This window comes from Pleurodeles waltl, chromosome 11, assembly GCF_031143425.1.
Source record: "Pleurodeles waltl isolate 20211129_DDA chromosome 11, aPleWal1.hap1.20221129, whole genome shotgun sequence".
Taxonomy (NCBI): Eukaryota; Metazoa; Chordata; class Amphibia; order Caudata; family Salamandridae; genus Pleurodeles; species Pleurodeles waltl.
Genome location: NC_090450.1, coordinates 753905151 through 753922210, shown reverse-complemented (window position 1 = coordinate 753922210; position 17060 = coordinate 753905151). Strand labels below are relative to the sequence as shown.

Genomic DNA, 17060 nt, shown 5'->3' with positions numbered 1-17060 from the left:
GATATCACCAATCAGTCTCCAAGCATGAATGTGTAGACTGTGAAAATTAGAGTGCAGTTCATGCTGTTGCAGAAACAAGAAGTCCTCTAGTAAAGGGCGATTGATCGAAGGGCACATTTTCAGGCTCTACAGTATGGGGTGCAACACTCTTTTTGCCAAATCTAGCGTTATCAAGGTGACGGTAGACCATTATGTCCAGATCTTCCTCAGAATGTAATGCAAGAGGGATGGAGGTAGAAAGGCATACCGAAGCCCTGCACCTCACTGCTGACAGAATGTATTCCCTTAAAGATCGTCTTTGCAGGGAATGCCAGCCACAGTAATTGTGACAATGAATGTTCTCATCAATGGCAGAAATATTCAACCAAGGTATGCACACTGGACAAAAACTGCCTCAGCCATTCAGGGTGAAGACGCCATTCATGGTCTTTCAGGTAACATCTACTATGCTTGTCTGCCCTGGTGCTGAGTGACCATGCTAGATGCTTGGCCACCAGGGGATCCCTTGATAGTCCAGCCATCTCCAAAGGTGCAGTGCTTCTTGCCACAACTTCCAAGGTCCCACACTGCCTTATACAGGTATCAGATGGTGGCCATGCTGTTCATCAGGTCTTGCACCAGCCTCCCCTGACCGACGGGAGACATGGTTTCAGAGCTAAACAGATGGCACAAAGATCAAGAAGACCGATGTGGAGATTTCATTCCAGAGGCGATCTGAGACTCCTGATCTTCACCCTTCCAAAGTGGCCACCCCAAACCAGAGATGATTTACTTGTCATTACTGTAAGCTCTGGTTGGGGTGGGGAGAATGATGAGAAGCATGCCAAGATAGTGCCCATCTGCCCCCACTTCATGAAGCTGGTATCAGAGACAAGGCCCTTGACTGGATCTAATCCTTGCTCTCTGTTAGAACCCAATAAGTGAGACTCACCCCTTTCCTCTTGGACCCCACACCTACTACCTGCAGGGTTCCCCAGGGATCCTACCTCAGCCCCACGCTGCTTAATGTCGACATAGCCCCGCTGGCCGCCATTGCCAGGAGCTACGGAATCAACATCATCTCCTATGCCGACAACACCCAACTCATCCTCTCCCTATCCAATGAACCCAACGCAGCCAGACACAACTACCGCAAAGGCAAGGAAGCAGTCGCCAACTGGATGAAAAACAGCTACCTCCAACTCAACGTGATCAAGACAGAAGTACTCATCATGGGACCTCAGCCCGACGCATGGAACGACTCCTGGTGGCCACCCACCCTCGGAAACCCATCCACCCCCACAAACCAAGCCTGCAACCTCTGGATCATCCTGGACCACCAAATCAACTCAGTCACTTCCACCTGGTTCCGCAGTCTCAGCCTCCTACACAAGAACTTTAAATGGATCCCCCTCGAACACAAGAAGACCATCACACACCCCCTCATTACCAGCAGACTGGACTACGGCAACGTGCTCTATGCCAGGCTCAACAAGAAACACACCTGCAAACTACAGAACATCCAGAACACCGCCGACAGACTGGTCCTCGACCTGCCTTCACACTGCAACATCTCTCAACACCTGCACACACTACACTGGCTTCCCATAGAGAAAGGAATCACCTTCAAGATCCTCACCCATGCACACAAAGCCCTCCACAACACCGGACCAGCCAATGTGAACAGGCGACTCAACTTCCACGTATCTCAAAGGGCCCTACGCTCAGCCCAGCTCTCTCTCGCCGAAGTACCCCGCATCAGGAAAACAAGAACAGGGGGACGCTCCTTCTCCCACCTCACAGCCACCGCCTGGAATGCGCTTCTGCTCCACATCAGACAAACCACCCCCCTCCTCAACTTCATGAAGGAGCTGAAGACATGGCTTTTTTGAAGAACCACCTCACTGCTGGATGCTACACACACCCCCCTCCAACGCCTTGAGGCCTTTGCGGGTGAGCAGTTGTGCTTAATAAACACTGACTGATTGAGTGATAATGTCTTGGATTTCTCCTTTGAGATGCAGATGTTGTCCTAGTGATGCACCCATTTCAAACCGAGGTTCCATTGCAAAGTCCACATGTGTCATTGTGCATGAGGGACCAGGAGGATGCATGAGGACAGGAGTCCACTGTGTCTCAGAACCATCTTCAACGTGACCCAGGTTTGAGCCTGAATCATTTGGATCTTATCCTGAAGGGCATTGACTTGTTACAGGGTGGAAAGGCCTTGACCACTACTGTGTCTAGGATGGGTCTGATTAAATTAACCACTTGAGTAGAATTCGGTGGGGACTTTAATTTGCTGATATAAAACCCCTGTGATAAGAGACAGAGGATTGTCATCCAGAGGTGGTCTGCAGCTAACTGCCACAAGAGAGATCTGAGCTGCCAGTAACTAAGGTACAGGAATGCATGTATCCCAGTTGAACATCTTGAAACTCAGGGCTCATATGCTGAGCAAAAAAACTGGGTCTGCCAATATGGGAGGGTGAGCTGACCATGGCTCAAACTATGATGCTATTGAGGTGTCTCTTTGGGCCTCCTTTAATGGCAGCAGGGCTCCAATGTGGCTGGTCCAGGCTATAGGTTTTCCTTCAACAAGTTGGATTTTATCTCAATACTTTGGAGTTTCAAACCTAGCATTTCTGTCATTCTGCAGACAACAAACAAACATTTCCTTCATAGGTGTTCCTGGTGAAGATTCGAATTTAGTCTCAGGAGAAGTGTCTAGACCGCTAGCATTTCGTAAGTCAGTCAAGGTACTGTATAGTGAGGGAGAGCACAGAGCTGGACGATGGCCCACTGGGGTCAGTTGTATTGGGAAAAGGCCCACCAGCAAAAGTGCGAATGGGGATCTGCAAGGCCCCATGAAGCCATAGGGGTTTAAGAGGGAGCCAGCATCACCTTGAAAATGTGCAGCATGGATGCTCTTAAAGGCATCTATCTGCTGCAAGGTCAGCAAAGGGCCAGTAAAGTCCGGACATGCCAGTACCAGGCTCAAAAATGCCTTGAAGTCAGATGACACCTGTGGAGTTGGGCCCTGGAGTGCTGACTTTGCACCTTCTACAGCAAGATTGTGACTTGGAGCGGGAGTGGCTGTGTCTTGGAGTGGGTCTCTGTTTTAACCAGGACCATTCCTTGTTTTCCGCAGAGTAGAGTTTTGTTTCTCGCTCTCTCATCACCTTTGGGTGCTCCAGAAGCATTTGTCATAAGACTTCGAGCCATAACTGGAACTTAGGCATCACAGGCAAACATTGTGCGGATTTGTGACTGACATCTGCTACCAGCAGTAAGGTCTATGGTCTTGCTTCCCTGGGTGCACTGCTGAATTCTGGAATTTAGAGTTGCTACAAGTGACAAAGTTGGGAGTGGAGCTGTGGATCTGCATTTGGACGGTGCAGAAAGAAAGGACATTATGGGGGTGATTCTAAGTCTGGCGGGCGGCCTCCGCCGCCCACCAGACTTCCCCCTCCAAAATACCGCTCCGCGGTCGAAAGACCGCTGAGTGTATTTTGGGTTTTGCAATGGGCTGGCAGGCGACCGCCAAAAGGCCGCCCGCCAGCCCAGTGCAAAACACCCTTCCCACGAGGACGCCGGCTCAGAATTGAGCCGGCGGAGTGGGAAGGTGCGACGGGTGCAGTTGCACCCGTCGCGAATTTCAGTGTCTGCAAAGCAGACACTGAAATTCTTTTTGGGGCCCTCTTACGGGGGCCCCTGCAGTGCCCATGCCATTGGCATGGGAACTGCAGGGGCCCCCAGGGGCCCCGCGACACCCCATACCGCCATCCTGTTCCTGGCGGGAGAACCCGCTGCGCCGCCATGGAGGATTAATTTGGGCAGCGGAAAACCGGCGGGAGACCGCCGGTTTTCCACTTCTGACCGCGGCCGAACCGCCGCGGTCAGAATGCCCAGCGGGGCACCGCCAGCCTGTTGGCGGTGCCCCCGTCATTTTAACCCTGGCGGTCTTGGACCGCCAGGGTTAGAATGACCCCCTATATTTGCAAAGTTGTGGTGCATATGCAGCTCTGCAGAATCCCTTCCGGAGTAGTATAAGGCAGCTGAATCCCCTACCAGTATTGCTGTTAAAAATCCAGGTCCATCTGACACCTGCATATATTTAAAAGATGAAGAACCTACAGATAAAAGTATCCATCAAAAAAGCAGGTTTACAAATGGATTAAATATAGGGGAGTATGATTCAGCTTTGTGAATCTCAACCTTTCAAAAATGTTAAACTATTGCTTGTTTACTGTGCAGGTATGAATGTGTGTGAAATTTATTCGTTTACCAGCTTGCCTGACAGAAGTGACATGGCATCGCCAAATACGTAACTGCAGACATTGCTAACATGGGAGTTTGTAATAGACTTCAATTTGTCTGCAAGCCGCTGCAGAACAGTAATGTTGAAATTTTGTTTTTTCCATAAAAGTGCAGTTTCTGTTGACGTTAGTGCAGGCATGTGGAATATTCAAATGCAAGATTTTCAGAATCATGTGAGAAAGTATTGTAGTTTAAAATTACAAGAAGATTATAGTATTATCCGTACATGGAGTGTTGAAGTTAGAAACTACATACGAGCTTACAGAAGGACATTTAAAAGGTGTTCTACTAGAGGAGATTATACAACAGTCTTTAGGAAAGTACTCTATAGGAGTCTGCACAAGTGTGGTATCAGTGGGGCTTGTGCATGGGTGTTACATGAGAAACTGCTGGATGGTACTTTCATGATAGCTAACTGGAGGATGCTACATGGCAATATTCAAGAAGGGGCTTGTAACAGACTGTTATTCAACAAATTGCAAGAAGCCATTTAAATGAGTTACATCAGGGTGTGTAGGTGTAATTTACACATTGGAACTTAAAGAAGGGTGTTACACTGAACTGCACAGTATGATGTAGCAATGGAACTTGCAGAAAGATGTTATACTGAGTTTTGGAATTCTGACAGCGGATCGTACGAAAAGATGTACCAAAAGATTAAGCAGAGGCATGTTACATGAGTATATGCAAGTGTATACAGCACAAGAGTGTGAGGGCTTGTGGAAGTATGTTATATGAGGAAGTGTAGGGGAATATTATACAGGAACGCTTAGGAGTACATTATACTGAGCCTCTAGGTGGATGTTATTTGGAAGCTTTTAGGAGGCTGTTGTATTGGAGCTTGTGCAAGGATTATCTGGAATCTTGGAAGAGAATTTTACAAAACAGCCTCTAGAATGATGTTACACATGAGTCTACAGCACATTATTACGCAAATGGATGTTACACATGGTTTTCTAAAATTTGTTACATTGACTAATTCTAAAGATTTTATACTAGGGTTAGTCTGAAGGAGTTTATGGGAAGACAGTTTCAGTGAAGAGAACAAAGCTGGTAAAATGGGATTTGCAGAAACGTCCTGGGGAAAGATAAGGTAAATTGCACAGAATCTAATTTAACCACAGATCACTCGTTTTGTGAATAGCAGTACCTCCCAAGGTGGTGGATCTGTGGAATGGCCCAGATTAGAAAGTCCTACAGGACTGATCAGACAAACTCCTATCCAGGTGGATCTGACTGCCAAGGCAATAGTGTGCATTGATACCGATAGAGCAGACTGACATGTCCAGATAGGTAATTCACATGCCAACACAGTGGTAGCAGTACTTATGGAGGCTGCCTCTTGCTCATTACATAGCAGATCTTAATATACTGGACTATCTATCACCATTTGGGTACGCTTCTGTACTTCCTTGCCTTTCTTTGCTCAAGAGAACCTCACAAAGAGCTAATCGACAACGACTTCGGAAGGGAAATCGAAGGAGGTCTACTGCTGCCGCTCAAAAAGCATGGAGGTGAAGATTACGGTGGCCCGGATGCAAGACCCTGCCCTGCTGCTGTGACAGAAGATACTCTCTCAAAGTAGCAACCTGTTTAGAAGACAGGTGCTCAGGCCCAGAAGGTTCGGGGACCACACATTCCTGACCCAATCCATAGTCCCTGAGATGTGTTGGGCCTTGTTGTTCCTGATCTTTTTCAGAATTCGGAGAAGTAGCATCAGTGGGAAGGCATACAGCAGTCCCATGCTCCACCCTATGCAGAATTTGGCTCTGACATGGAGACTTTGCGGAAACTCCAATAAGCAAAAGTAATGACAGTGCACATTGTCAGTAGAAACAAATAGATCGAACCATGGTTCTCCTCACTGATGGAAAATGCAACCTCTGGAAATAAGTGTCACTCGTGATCTGCTAGGCGTTGGCGGCTGAGTTTGTCGGCCCTGTCATTTACTGATCCTGCCAGGTGGTGTATTGCCAGGAAAGATGATTACGTCAGATCCAGAGATGGGAGGCCTCTTAACATAGGGCCCAGGACCCAACTCCACCCTACTTGTGTCACTACCATATGACAGTAGTGTTGTTTCAAAGAACCTGCACCAGTCTTAGTTTGATGTTTGGCATGAAAACTTCAACACCAAGCTAACTGTCCGCAATTCCAGCAAACTGATGTGGAGTCCTCTGAACTCCACCTCATCCAGATGGCCTCCACAAACCAGTAGTGACATGACTGTCATCAACATCAATGCTGGGTGTGGTAGGAAAAAGGTCTGCCACTGGTCCAATTGCAGTCAAGAAGCAACCAGTGCAGGTTTTTTGCAGTCTATTCTGAAAACTAGATGGAATTTGACAGGTTCCTCTGATGATAGGTGCACTGAGATTACTGATTCCACTGCAGGGCACACATATGCCATCTGGCATGGTTGTCGAGCAGAATGTAGCTGGTCAGCAGGCCAAGAAGCCTCAGAGTCATCCTCACTGAGACCCAGGACAATTGCTGAGACATCAGCATTGTAGCCCGAATGTCCTGGACTCAATCTGGAGGAAAGGTCAGAAAGTGCACAGTATCCAGGACAGCTCAGATGAAAGGACGCCTTTGTGAAAGAGTCAGGTGTGACCGCGATAGATTGACTGAGAACCCTAGTGATGTCAGGAGATGCACTGTTGTCTAGAGGTGGCCCGCAATTGACTAGGGCGAGCTCAACTTAAAAAGCCTGCCATCAAGGTATGGGGAGACAGGGAACCCTGACCTCTGAAAATGGGCAACAACCTCTGCCATCACCTTTGTCAACACCTGAGGAGAACGGCAAACTGAAAGAGCACAGGACCCAGGATGAACCATTGGTAATGCCTGAAGACTTGCAGAACAGCAATGAGAAAATAGGCGTCCTGCAGGTCCAAAGCCACTTTCAAGTCTACAGGATCCAGGGCAGGTAGAACCATGGCTGAGGATGTTGAATTCAATTTCGTGCCAGAAGGTGCTGAGAGGGCAAAGAACCAAAATAGGTCTGTCTTTCTTCAGCACAAGGATGTAGTGGGAATATCACCCTGTCCTCACATACAAGGCCTCTGCCATGTAGCCAAAGGAACTGCACCCTCCAGGAGCAAAATGGATAGATGTTCCTCTAAAAGCTGCTCTGATATAGGTGGCAGATCAGGAGGGTCGAAATGATGCCAGGGAGTAGCCCAGTTGAACATTTTGAAGGGTTCACCTGTTGGATATAATGTTCTGCCACTCATGAAGGAAGTGGCTGACCCTCCCTCCTAATGCATGGCTGTGTGCCACTAAAAGTACACTAAAGAGGTTTTGAATTTCTTGCTGGTGGGGCAGGGGATTGGGATGTCCAGTGCTCCTGATGGTGGTTGTTAGCTGGACTCATGGCCCCGAATTGAAAAGTGCTGGGGGCCAGTAGTACAGGCAGCAGGGCCTTATGCTGCCAGTACGCCAGGCCCCTGGTATATTTCCAAAAGGGGAAATATTGTGGCTGACTGCCACACTGGAACCAAAGGCTCAAGGAGTGTGCAGAGGCCCAGCACTCTTCAAAATTCTTCAGGGTTCAGTCTGCCTTCATGCTGAACAGATGGGAACCATTGAAGGGCATGTCTGTTAGGGATGCCTGGACGTCCCCTGAGAAGCCTGTGGGTTTCATACACGTAGGGTGCTAGAGCACCATGCTTCTCCTATAGCCAATTCTAGAAAACTAGTAGGGTCTAGGCCGAGTGGTGAAACGTTTTGCAGCATGCCGCCCATCCTGAAAAGCTTGGGCCAAGCAAGCCCGTAAGTCTTCTGGGACTGCCAATAAGATCTCACCACTATGTCCCAGAGTGCATGAGTGTAAAGTCCAAAGAGGGAGCTGGCACTGACCAACCTCAAGGAAAGCCTAGTAAATGAAAACCTTCTCTAGCCATGCATTTCCATAAGATTTGACTCTGTACAGGAGAGCAGCTGGAAAGACATTAGGGTTTACTCTGTTGGTGGACACCTGCACCACCATAATTTCTGGAGTTCGATGCTGGATCAAAGAAAGAGGGTTGCCTGGAGCTTGTCTATGGTGGTGGGTCAATTGATCGGAGGCAAGAGCATGCCTCTGCCCATGTACCTAAGAGTGTATCAGGACGTGACTGAAAGGTAGAAGAGGTCTGGTTGGTGCCTGGCCAGGCTGGGGAGACCTCAGTAAGAACGTTTGTTGTCAATGACCTCAGCAGCTCTACTGATAACGTTTGTCCTAAATATAGGAATGGGCTTTCCTCTGTTGAAGGTCCAGGGAAGGAAAATTAACTCAGTACTGGGTAAGACATTCAACCCACTGGTATCACGAAGAGTCATGTACCATTTATCCTCATCATAGGGTAGGGCACACTCTAGCCCATCACCCATACTGTCATATCCATATGGCTGAAACTGGTCAGAGTCTGAACAATAGGGTTGGTGCACTGTCTGTGAGTGACTGTGCAGTAATAAAATTGTGTCTAAATCAAAAGGATTCAGTATTGACTGAGCCACATCAAGATCTGGGCATGGCCTCTTTCAGGACGAATTTAGCTCAGGGTCATACACCACAACAGAATGTAGATCCTCCACTGGAACTGGTGGCATCAATGTCGACTTGAACTTTGGCACAAATGCAAGTGCAGAACCCAAAGCATGTTCAAAGGACACAGGCTGCAACAAGGACTGATCCACTGGTGGTAATCTGGCTGAAAGGCCCTGCAGATCCTTGGGGCCCGAAGAATAACCAGAAGGACCCAGAAGTGTGCCTAAGATGTGCAGCAAGGCTCTGACTTGCAGCAACATCACAGTCTGACCTGTAATCTCAAGGTGTTACAGGACCAGGGATAGAATCATGCTCCCATTGGAACTTGAGCAAGACAGTGATGCCCTTGAGCCTTCTCTTGAGAATGAGAGTGACTAGAAATGCAGAATGCTGCTTCAACGTCTTACGTTTCTTTTTGGACTTACATGAAAACTTTGATGGTGAAGATCTGATGCGGGAATGATGTTGGGACCAGGTCTGCACTCTCAAACCAAGAGCAGGACCTGCTGGGGTTTTGCGGTGTCTTGCAACAGAGCTTTCCTTAGTTTCATGTTCTGGGATGGTGTTCAGATTCATATGGGCACAGTTATCGCAGGCCTTGGAGTTGTGCACCAAATCCAAACACCAGTGACACAGCTCATAGTGATCTGTCACAGACATCAGTTTACAACAGTCCCCAAAGATTTAACCTCTGTGGTCTTAGGGAGCGATTTGTTGCCTTGCACACTGGAAAAACTAGGAATACAATTTCTTGAAGGAATAAACAAACAAGAAGCACTGCTTTTTTGAGTTTCCAACCGCTGTCTGGTGCCTGGGGATATTCATAAGGTGAGGGTTAGATGTAACCATGAGAAAAAGTGATGCTTGCAGTAGGATGGAATCACTGTAACTTACCGCCTGGGAAGCCATCATTTCATTGATGCTCTGCTCATACTGCTCAGCCAGGATGGCCAGCTTCCTCGTCTGTTCGTCCTTCAGAGACTTCAGGATGGCTTTGTGCTCACTCTTGGGAGAAACCTCCAGCTGGTGATTTTTCAGTGCCTTATACTGCTTTGTCTGGACCTTACAAGTGTCCTGGAACTGCTTTTTTATTTGCATTTCCATTGCCTGTTAAATGAAAGAGACACTGGTTATAAGGTTGCCTTGACCAACCAAGTACTTAGGTAAAGTGGTTAGCCACAAGAGGAGGAGGGGGGCCAGGGGGCAAGGAGGCAATACTACCCAGCTGTCTACATTAATTAATGCTTGATCATGACATGTCTGCTAGCATATATCTAAGATTAAGTGACTCATGAAGGACCACATATTTCTGGAACAGATGTATTTGTTTCAAACTGAAGTGTTGATAAATTCCTACAAGGTAAACTACTGACTTTGCAAAACACCTGAAGTAGCATACATGAGTTGATGAAGTGAGTAGACCATAGCAACAGTAAGACACCATAACATCCTACATATTTTCTATCCTGATATCATAGGTACACCACTTACAAATGAACTGTCATAGCTTCTTGAAACCATTCTTAAACTCCATACTGCTAAACTGCACTGGAGGTCTTCCATTGCAAGGCATGAGTACTAAAGAGGTTTCTTGCAGTCTTGCCATCTGGATTTTCTGGATTAATCATCATATTCTTGTAAAACAAGTTATAAATTTGTGCAGAGGAAATGCCTAAATCACAGTAATTTGTATTGAAACATAACAAAAGGTTCTCTGCCAATATAGAAACTGTCCAAGATAGATAATCTTGCATTTCCCCTTAATACTAGTGAAACAATATGGATTAGACATCCCACTGATAAGTCCAAGCATGTATACGTTTAGTGATGCAGCTGAACAGGAGCAAGGGAGGAAGTGTATGAGAAGTGTGAGGTGTATCATACACCATAAACACAGAAGTGAACATCACATGAATTGATGGTTTTGACATCAGACACTGGTATTTATGCAGTAAAGTACTTGTCGATAGTGTGCAGCAATATATATATATATGTGTGTGTGTATATATATATAAAAAAACCTAGTGGCGGTCACCACTAGGTAGTTATAATGAGGACCTAATTTATATGGAAAAAGCATTTTTTTTTTACTTGCCTATAACTTTGGCGTTGGTTGACGAATCTTCACAAAATTTTCCCCAAAAAACCTGCTGCTCATGTTAACTGTTGTCTGGAAAGTTTTGGGGTGATCCGTCAAGCGGGGCCAAGAAAAAGGGGTGAGGGATCCCAAAACACTTTTTGTCCATTCATTTTTCCAAAAGGATTTTGAAAGTGATGTTGTCCAAACTACTGGAAGGAATTACACCAAATATGGCAGAAAGGTTAGCTCTTGGTCCACAAATCAACCTTTTTGTCATTTTGTGTTATCCATTCAGCAGGCTTACAGAAATTAAAGAAAATCCAAACTTGTGTATATAGGGGACACAAAGGCTTTGCAAACCCTCCCGATGCTGAGATCAGATTGGCTGCAAACACTTTCATGAGGAAGTGTTGGCAGCCATCTTGGGACTCTGCTTCAGCTGAGTCCCAGAAAACAAGATAAAAAAAACAAAAAAAGGCCACGGTATGGACCCCTCAAGCTCTAGTGCTGACCCTCCCAGAGCTAAAAAAGCATTTTTTTTTTTTTTTAAAAAGCACCAGACCTGCCAATCTAAAAAAAAAAAAAAAAAACAAAAAACACAAAACACAAGCGCTGGAGACCCTGAGTGGGCCAGGTCCCAAGGGCATTCATATTTTCAATGTGGGCAGGGGGTGGGTGGGGGCAGAGAGGCAGGCAGGGAAACAGAGGAAACATTGCTGTCACAGAGAGGGAGCTGCTTTACAGGAGGTGGGGAGATGGTTGGGACCGCGGGACAGGTCACATGGCCTGGCCCAGGGGCATGGGGTCCCCGGTGCCGAGAATGGTCCTGGGTAGGGAGGTCAGACAGGCCCCCTCGCCAAAAAATGTTTTAATAATTAGGCCAGGCCTCTGGGATACAGTCCCTGGGGCTAAGATCGGCCTGGGTAGGGAGCCTGGATGGCCGCCCTTGCCCAAAACATTTAATGTTTAGACCCTGGTCCGGTCCGGGGGATGGGGTCACTGGGGCCGATATCGACCTTCGCGCCCCCCCCCCCCCACCCCCACAATAAAAAAATAAATGTTAGATCACAGACCGGGCCCTGGGGATAGGATCTCTGGGTCAAGATCTGCCTGGGAGGAGGAGGGGGCTTCCCTCTCCCCCCCGCCCCCTCTCCCCAAAAAAAATGTTTAGGCTGGGCACCGTGGGATTGGGTCTCCGAGGCCAAGATCAGCCTGGGGAGGGTGGGGTTTCAGGGTTTGGTTGGTATACAGGTTGGCTGCAGGGATTGGCCAAAGGCTGTGCACGGTGGTGGTTGGATTTACATATAGTATTCAAAATTATGTAAAAAACAAAAAAAAACAAAAGAAAATAGAAATTCACTGAAAAAAACAAAGGTTACAGGGACGTTATAGTTACGCTCACATTGTCAACGTACCAAACCATAGAAATTTACCCGTTATAGCTATCTCAAGTAACCATAACTCGTGCCCTAAAGTAACTATAACTCGCACCCTCGCCATATATATTTCATACCAGCTTGCTCTGCTGGACTATGCACCACCTCTCTCAGGCAGCCAGAGCACTGACGGAGCGTGTTGTGTGTATGTGTGTGTGTGTGTATGTATATATGTATATGTATGTATATATATATATATATATATATATTTTTTTTTTTTTGTTATTTTTTTTTTACCATTAGCCATGTAACATAGCCGGCGGTATACTGGCAGCTACCCAAAGGTGGTTAGCTATTCATGAGTGGTCCCTCACATATGACGAGATAAAGACTTCCTATTGTATCTTGGAGTAAGCAACATCTCTGAGTTCGTGACTATCACGCCTTTCTTCTCACGGTACTGCCATGATGCTTTTAGCATGTGAAAAAATACTATATATATATATATATATATATATATATATATATATATATATATATATATATACACACACACTTTACTTCCTACTCTGTTTGCTAGTTTTTCAGAAATGCTAGTAAATTTAATAAATGCTACAAAATTATTGGTTCTTTTGCATGTAATTTGGGATTGCCGTAATGTAGTGTCCTACCTTGAGATTTTTGGGCTGCTGCCGGAGCTCCAGAACGTGCTTGCGGTGCAGCTCCCTTTCTCTCCGCTTGTTGTACTCCAGCTGGTTTTCCAGCTCAGTCTGGTGCTGGAGGCGGATCAGATCCATTCGGAGCTTCTGCAGTGTGTGAAGCTGCCGATACTCTAGTTCACGTGTCGACTCATCGTGCCGGATCAGCATGGCGTGCTCCATTTCCTTCTGTGTCCGCTTCTTGTTCAAATCCTGACAGAGTTATAAGCAAACAAATTAGATGTTTCCTGTTAATATATTCTGCAATTAAGGCTGTTTCTTATTTTACTGAAGCAACCATGTTTTGGAGAAACGTGAGTCCTATCATACAGGCGCTGCTGATTCTACAAACAATATGAAGTTTATCACTTACTCCTGCAACTTAATATTAGTATCTGATCTGCCGATTGCATTCTTCTGAGTCTGAAGGAAGAAAAAGTTAATCCATATCCAATGAAATAAGGTGTCAAGTTAATAACTTGAGAACTCAGTTCTGGATCAAAGTCTGTTGAACAAAAATAAGTGCTAGTGGACCTGAGCTGCAGCCACTGGCTCAAGTAAGGCACTGCTTTGTAGCATTCTCCACACACTTCAGTCTATTTCATGGGCAATGAGGCAAACCCAAGTAAAAATAATTGCAACACTCCAAGCCAGGGCAAATAATTAGTACTGCAACAGAAACCATGAACAAGAATGCAAATAATGGTGGGATGATGAAAAATTATCTGAGCTATCATTTTAAACAATGTTGGTTCATCTACCTCATGGCGCAAGAAGGTTATTTTGTTACTAAGTACTCACGGTTTTGTGTTGACAGTACATACAGAAAACAGGAAACCAAATGCCTGCCTCAAATTTGGCAAAGCTAAGTAAAGATTAAAATGCACTGATGACATCAGGAATTATTGCAGAACCCCAAATAATGTGGTTTGGTCTGAGACTTAAATGGGGTGAAAAGAAGTTACTGTTACATATGCCGGTCAAAAATATGTTATAAATGGCACAAACACTGAATGATTAAAAAGAATTGCCATACCAGCACTGATGCCATTTAACAAAACTCTGTAGTCATCTAATTGAGAAGACTTACCGTATAGCCCCTTTTACAGCTTGCTGAGAATGGGGTACATGACGAGAGAAAATAAATGTTCACATGCATCTTCTTAAAAAGTAAAGGAGTTGCGAAACAGGCATGTCCCAAGCAGCATTCCAGTGAGTCTGGAGATGTATATAAGAGCAGATGAACCACGTCTGCTTTAATAAATAACTGATCCATCTCAATGAACATAATTACTGCTTATTCAGCTTTAATGGTAAAGAGCAGAGCAACTTCTATTTATAGAAAATAACTACAGACATTTGCCACAGTACCTCCATAAGGGAACCACTATGAACCTGCCATCCATCAACTGAAAGAGAAACATATTTGAATGTTCACTTCATCAGTGCAGCTAATGAGAACATAGCAGCCCAAACACCATAACCACGGTGATTTCTACCTAGCCAACTTACCATGAACAACTGTCTAACTTCACCCAAATATATCCAGCTGCTCTAGTCAAAAACATGCCAGTTCTCTCTCTTTTGTTGCTCGCTGACAGTTATCTTCCCACCTGCAAGTGTTTTCTTTACATCCTCAAACTGGGCCTGGTAATAGGTCTGGAATACAAAGTCTATGTGTGGGACAAGCGTATATCTCATCTTGAATTGTCTGAGCAGTATACCATCAGTTTAAGATCCAACAATGCTGCTTAAACCTGGGTCTTGTAACCAAACTGACAATGGCAGAGGAGTATAAATGTGTCTTATTGAAAGGAATTTATTGTACTCAAGATGCACAGGTGAAAGCAAAGTTTAAGTTGATTATTTGACAAAAAGGATTGATACTCTCTAATAATCTCTAACGTGACATCTAACATTTTATTTTAAAATTCAGTACAAGCCTGGATAAATTCTCTCGACCTGCTTGACTACAGCTCTTCCATTAATTAATGTTCTACATCTCTGGGTTTTACGCCTAACTCAAGTTCACATTAATCCCGTACTCAAATGAACAATGTACCAAATCAAGCTCATTTTTGGAATAAAATCTAAAATATTTGAAAAGGACTTCAAATCAGTGTGGGGTTCCTTGTCTTATCGGAATTAGACTATGTCAACTCTAATACTTAAAAGCAAATTAAAAGATAAAGACGCACATTAACCCCCTGCAGGTGGCCACATCACAGCTAGGATAGTTTCAAGGGATATACTGTGCAAACACACTTCACCAATCCTGTTCAACCTCAAATGTCTTCCTTTACAGCAAAGGGAATATTTGAAAACCTGCAATGTCCATAAAGCATCACTATTTAACACTAGACTTTCTAGCTCAGAATCCGGTTCTCTAAGGATGTTTTCTTTAACTTATTAACTCCGATATACTGAATCTTAAAAGTCCAACTTTCAGGGAGTACCCATATGGTTCGGAAATCTATTCCACCATTATTCTAAAATAACCTTCCTACACTACATTTGACAGATAGTTGAAATGTCCTTTGCAGTAACATCACAGCTTCCCTTGAGCTACCTAGAGAAATCAGTTCCTAGCAATTGACCAATCCATGTATATTTGCTTTCTCTGTTGTAATTCTACTATACAAGGTAACACCTAGCTCTGTCTTTGGTGCGTCCCCCTCTAAGGGGTTGTGTTGTTCCTGTGGGTAGGTAGGAGGTATATGCACAGGGCTTAGTCTTGTTGGTGGTTCCACAGGCTTCTTGCACATTGTCAGGGGCCTGAATGGTACTGGTCCACCTTGCTTGCCTTATTGTGTTAGAAGGTTGTTTTCAGGCAAATCCTATATCCACTAACACCCTTACCTTGGAAACGTCTCTTGGGAACTCTGATCCCATGCTTATGCAGACTATGTCTCCATTCTCCGTTTGCTCTCTCCATAAAACTGGAAACGCAATAATACATGTTTCGTAACCAGTATGGAGTCATCTGCTAACACATTATCTTTGAGTTTCCCAATCTATCTTGGTAGACTAGCTGTACTACACCACTTCTTCGAGACAACTTCCATGTAATATCTAAAAGTGTTAAGTAGCACAGTATCCACATGAAAGAGCCTCCCATTCTCCTGAAAACCTCGACCAGAAAAGTTGCGATTGTTGTGTCCAGCAGCTGATAATGTAGTTGATGGTATGCCAATTAGGCAATGTTACTTTATCATTAAGACAATGGAATGATTAAACATTATGCCAAGTGACAGCATTCCTCGGATGGGATTTATGACTTTCTGGATTGCCTGAGCAGAGGTCCCCGATATCAATGTTTGAAGGCAGAAACAATAATTCAGACAGGAGTAGATACGGATGAAAAATGAATAAGGATTTTCCTTTCAGTCCAGTGATCATTCACAGTTCTTTCAAAAGCGCGGGAATAGCATGTAGCGCAGAGGTTTTCTAATGGACGTTTCATGCCCTCTCTTTGGTCCCACAAGGTGACAGTTTAAGTCTTAATCATTTGAGAAAAGAACTGCCATTTAACCTTTCTACAAAATCTTTTCTTTCAGCATATGTGAGAAACCTGGACAAGATCACTGCCTAAATGTTTCACAATACACAATGCAGAGATTTAGGAACAGCACACTCTCGACCTCGAGTTGGCTATAGTCAAGTATTTCAGACCACTTTACAGAAAGTCCTTCCAGTGGTTTCTTATTGCCAACATATTTACATCCAATTAGTCTAAAAGGCATAGGCTCCGTTAAGATGGCAGACACTCTTTCCTAAGACAAGCACTTGTACTTCAGTGGAGAGAAATAGCCAATAACATCAATGGTGTTGGAAAATAGGCCTGAATATGCCAGCTGGTTGATTATGGAAAAAATGTAGTGCCGGTATTGTCTTGGATATACACTTAACTATTTGTAAAATAGCTGCTGCAAGCAAAACAATACAAATAGCCAAAAGAATTCCGTGTGTGTCCACATAGCAAGCACATTGATCAGTAATCTGAATCTGATTGGTGTTAGCTTTTATCCATTCCGAGATCTCCTTGAAATAGACAAAATTAACTGACATAAAGAGAG

General features: G+C 44.9%; 1 protein-coding gene across 4 annotated transcripts in view; it reads right to left on the bottom strand.

The window, feature by feature from the left end:
- The window catches only part of TAOK3 (TAO kinase 3), a 1041334-nt gene that overhangs the window by 34150 nt on the left and 990124 nt on the right, over positions 1 to 17060 (bottom strand). For all 4 annotated transcript variants that reach the window (XM_069214478.1, XM_069214480.1, XM_069214479.1 and 1 more), the window contains 2 exons: positions 12958 to 13197; positions 9725 to 9937 (listed from right to left, as the gene is read on the bottom strand). In XM_069214478.1, the coding sequence (XP_069070579.1) occupies positions 9725 to 9937; positions 12958 to 13197 (453 nt within the window). The remainder of the gene's footprint in view (positions 1 to 9724; positions 9938 to 12957; positions 13198 to 17060) is intronic.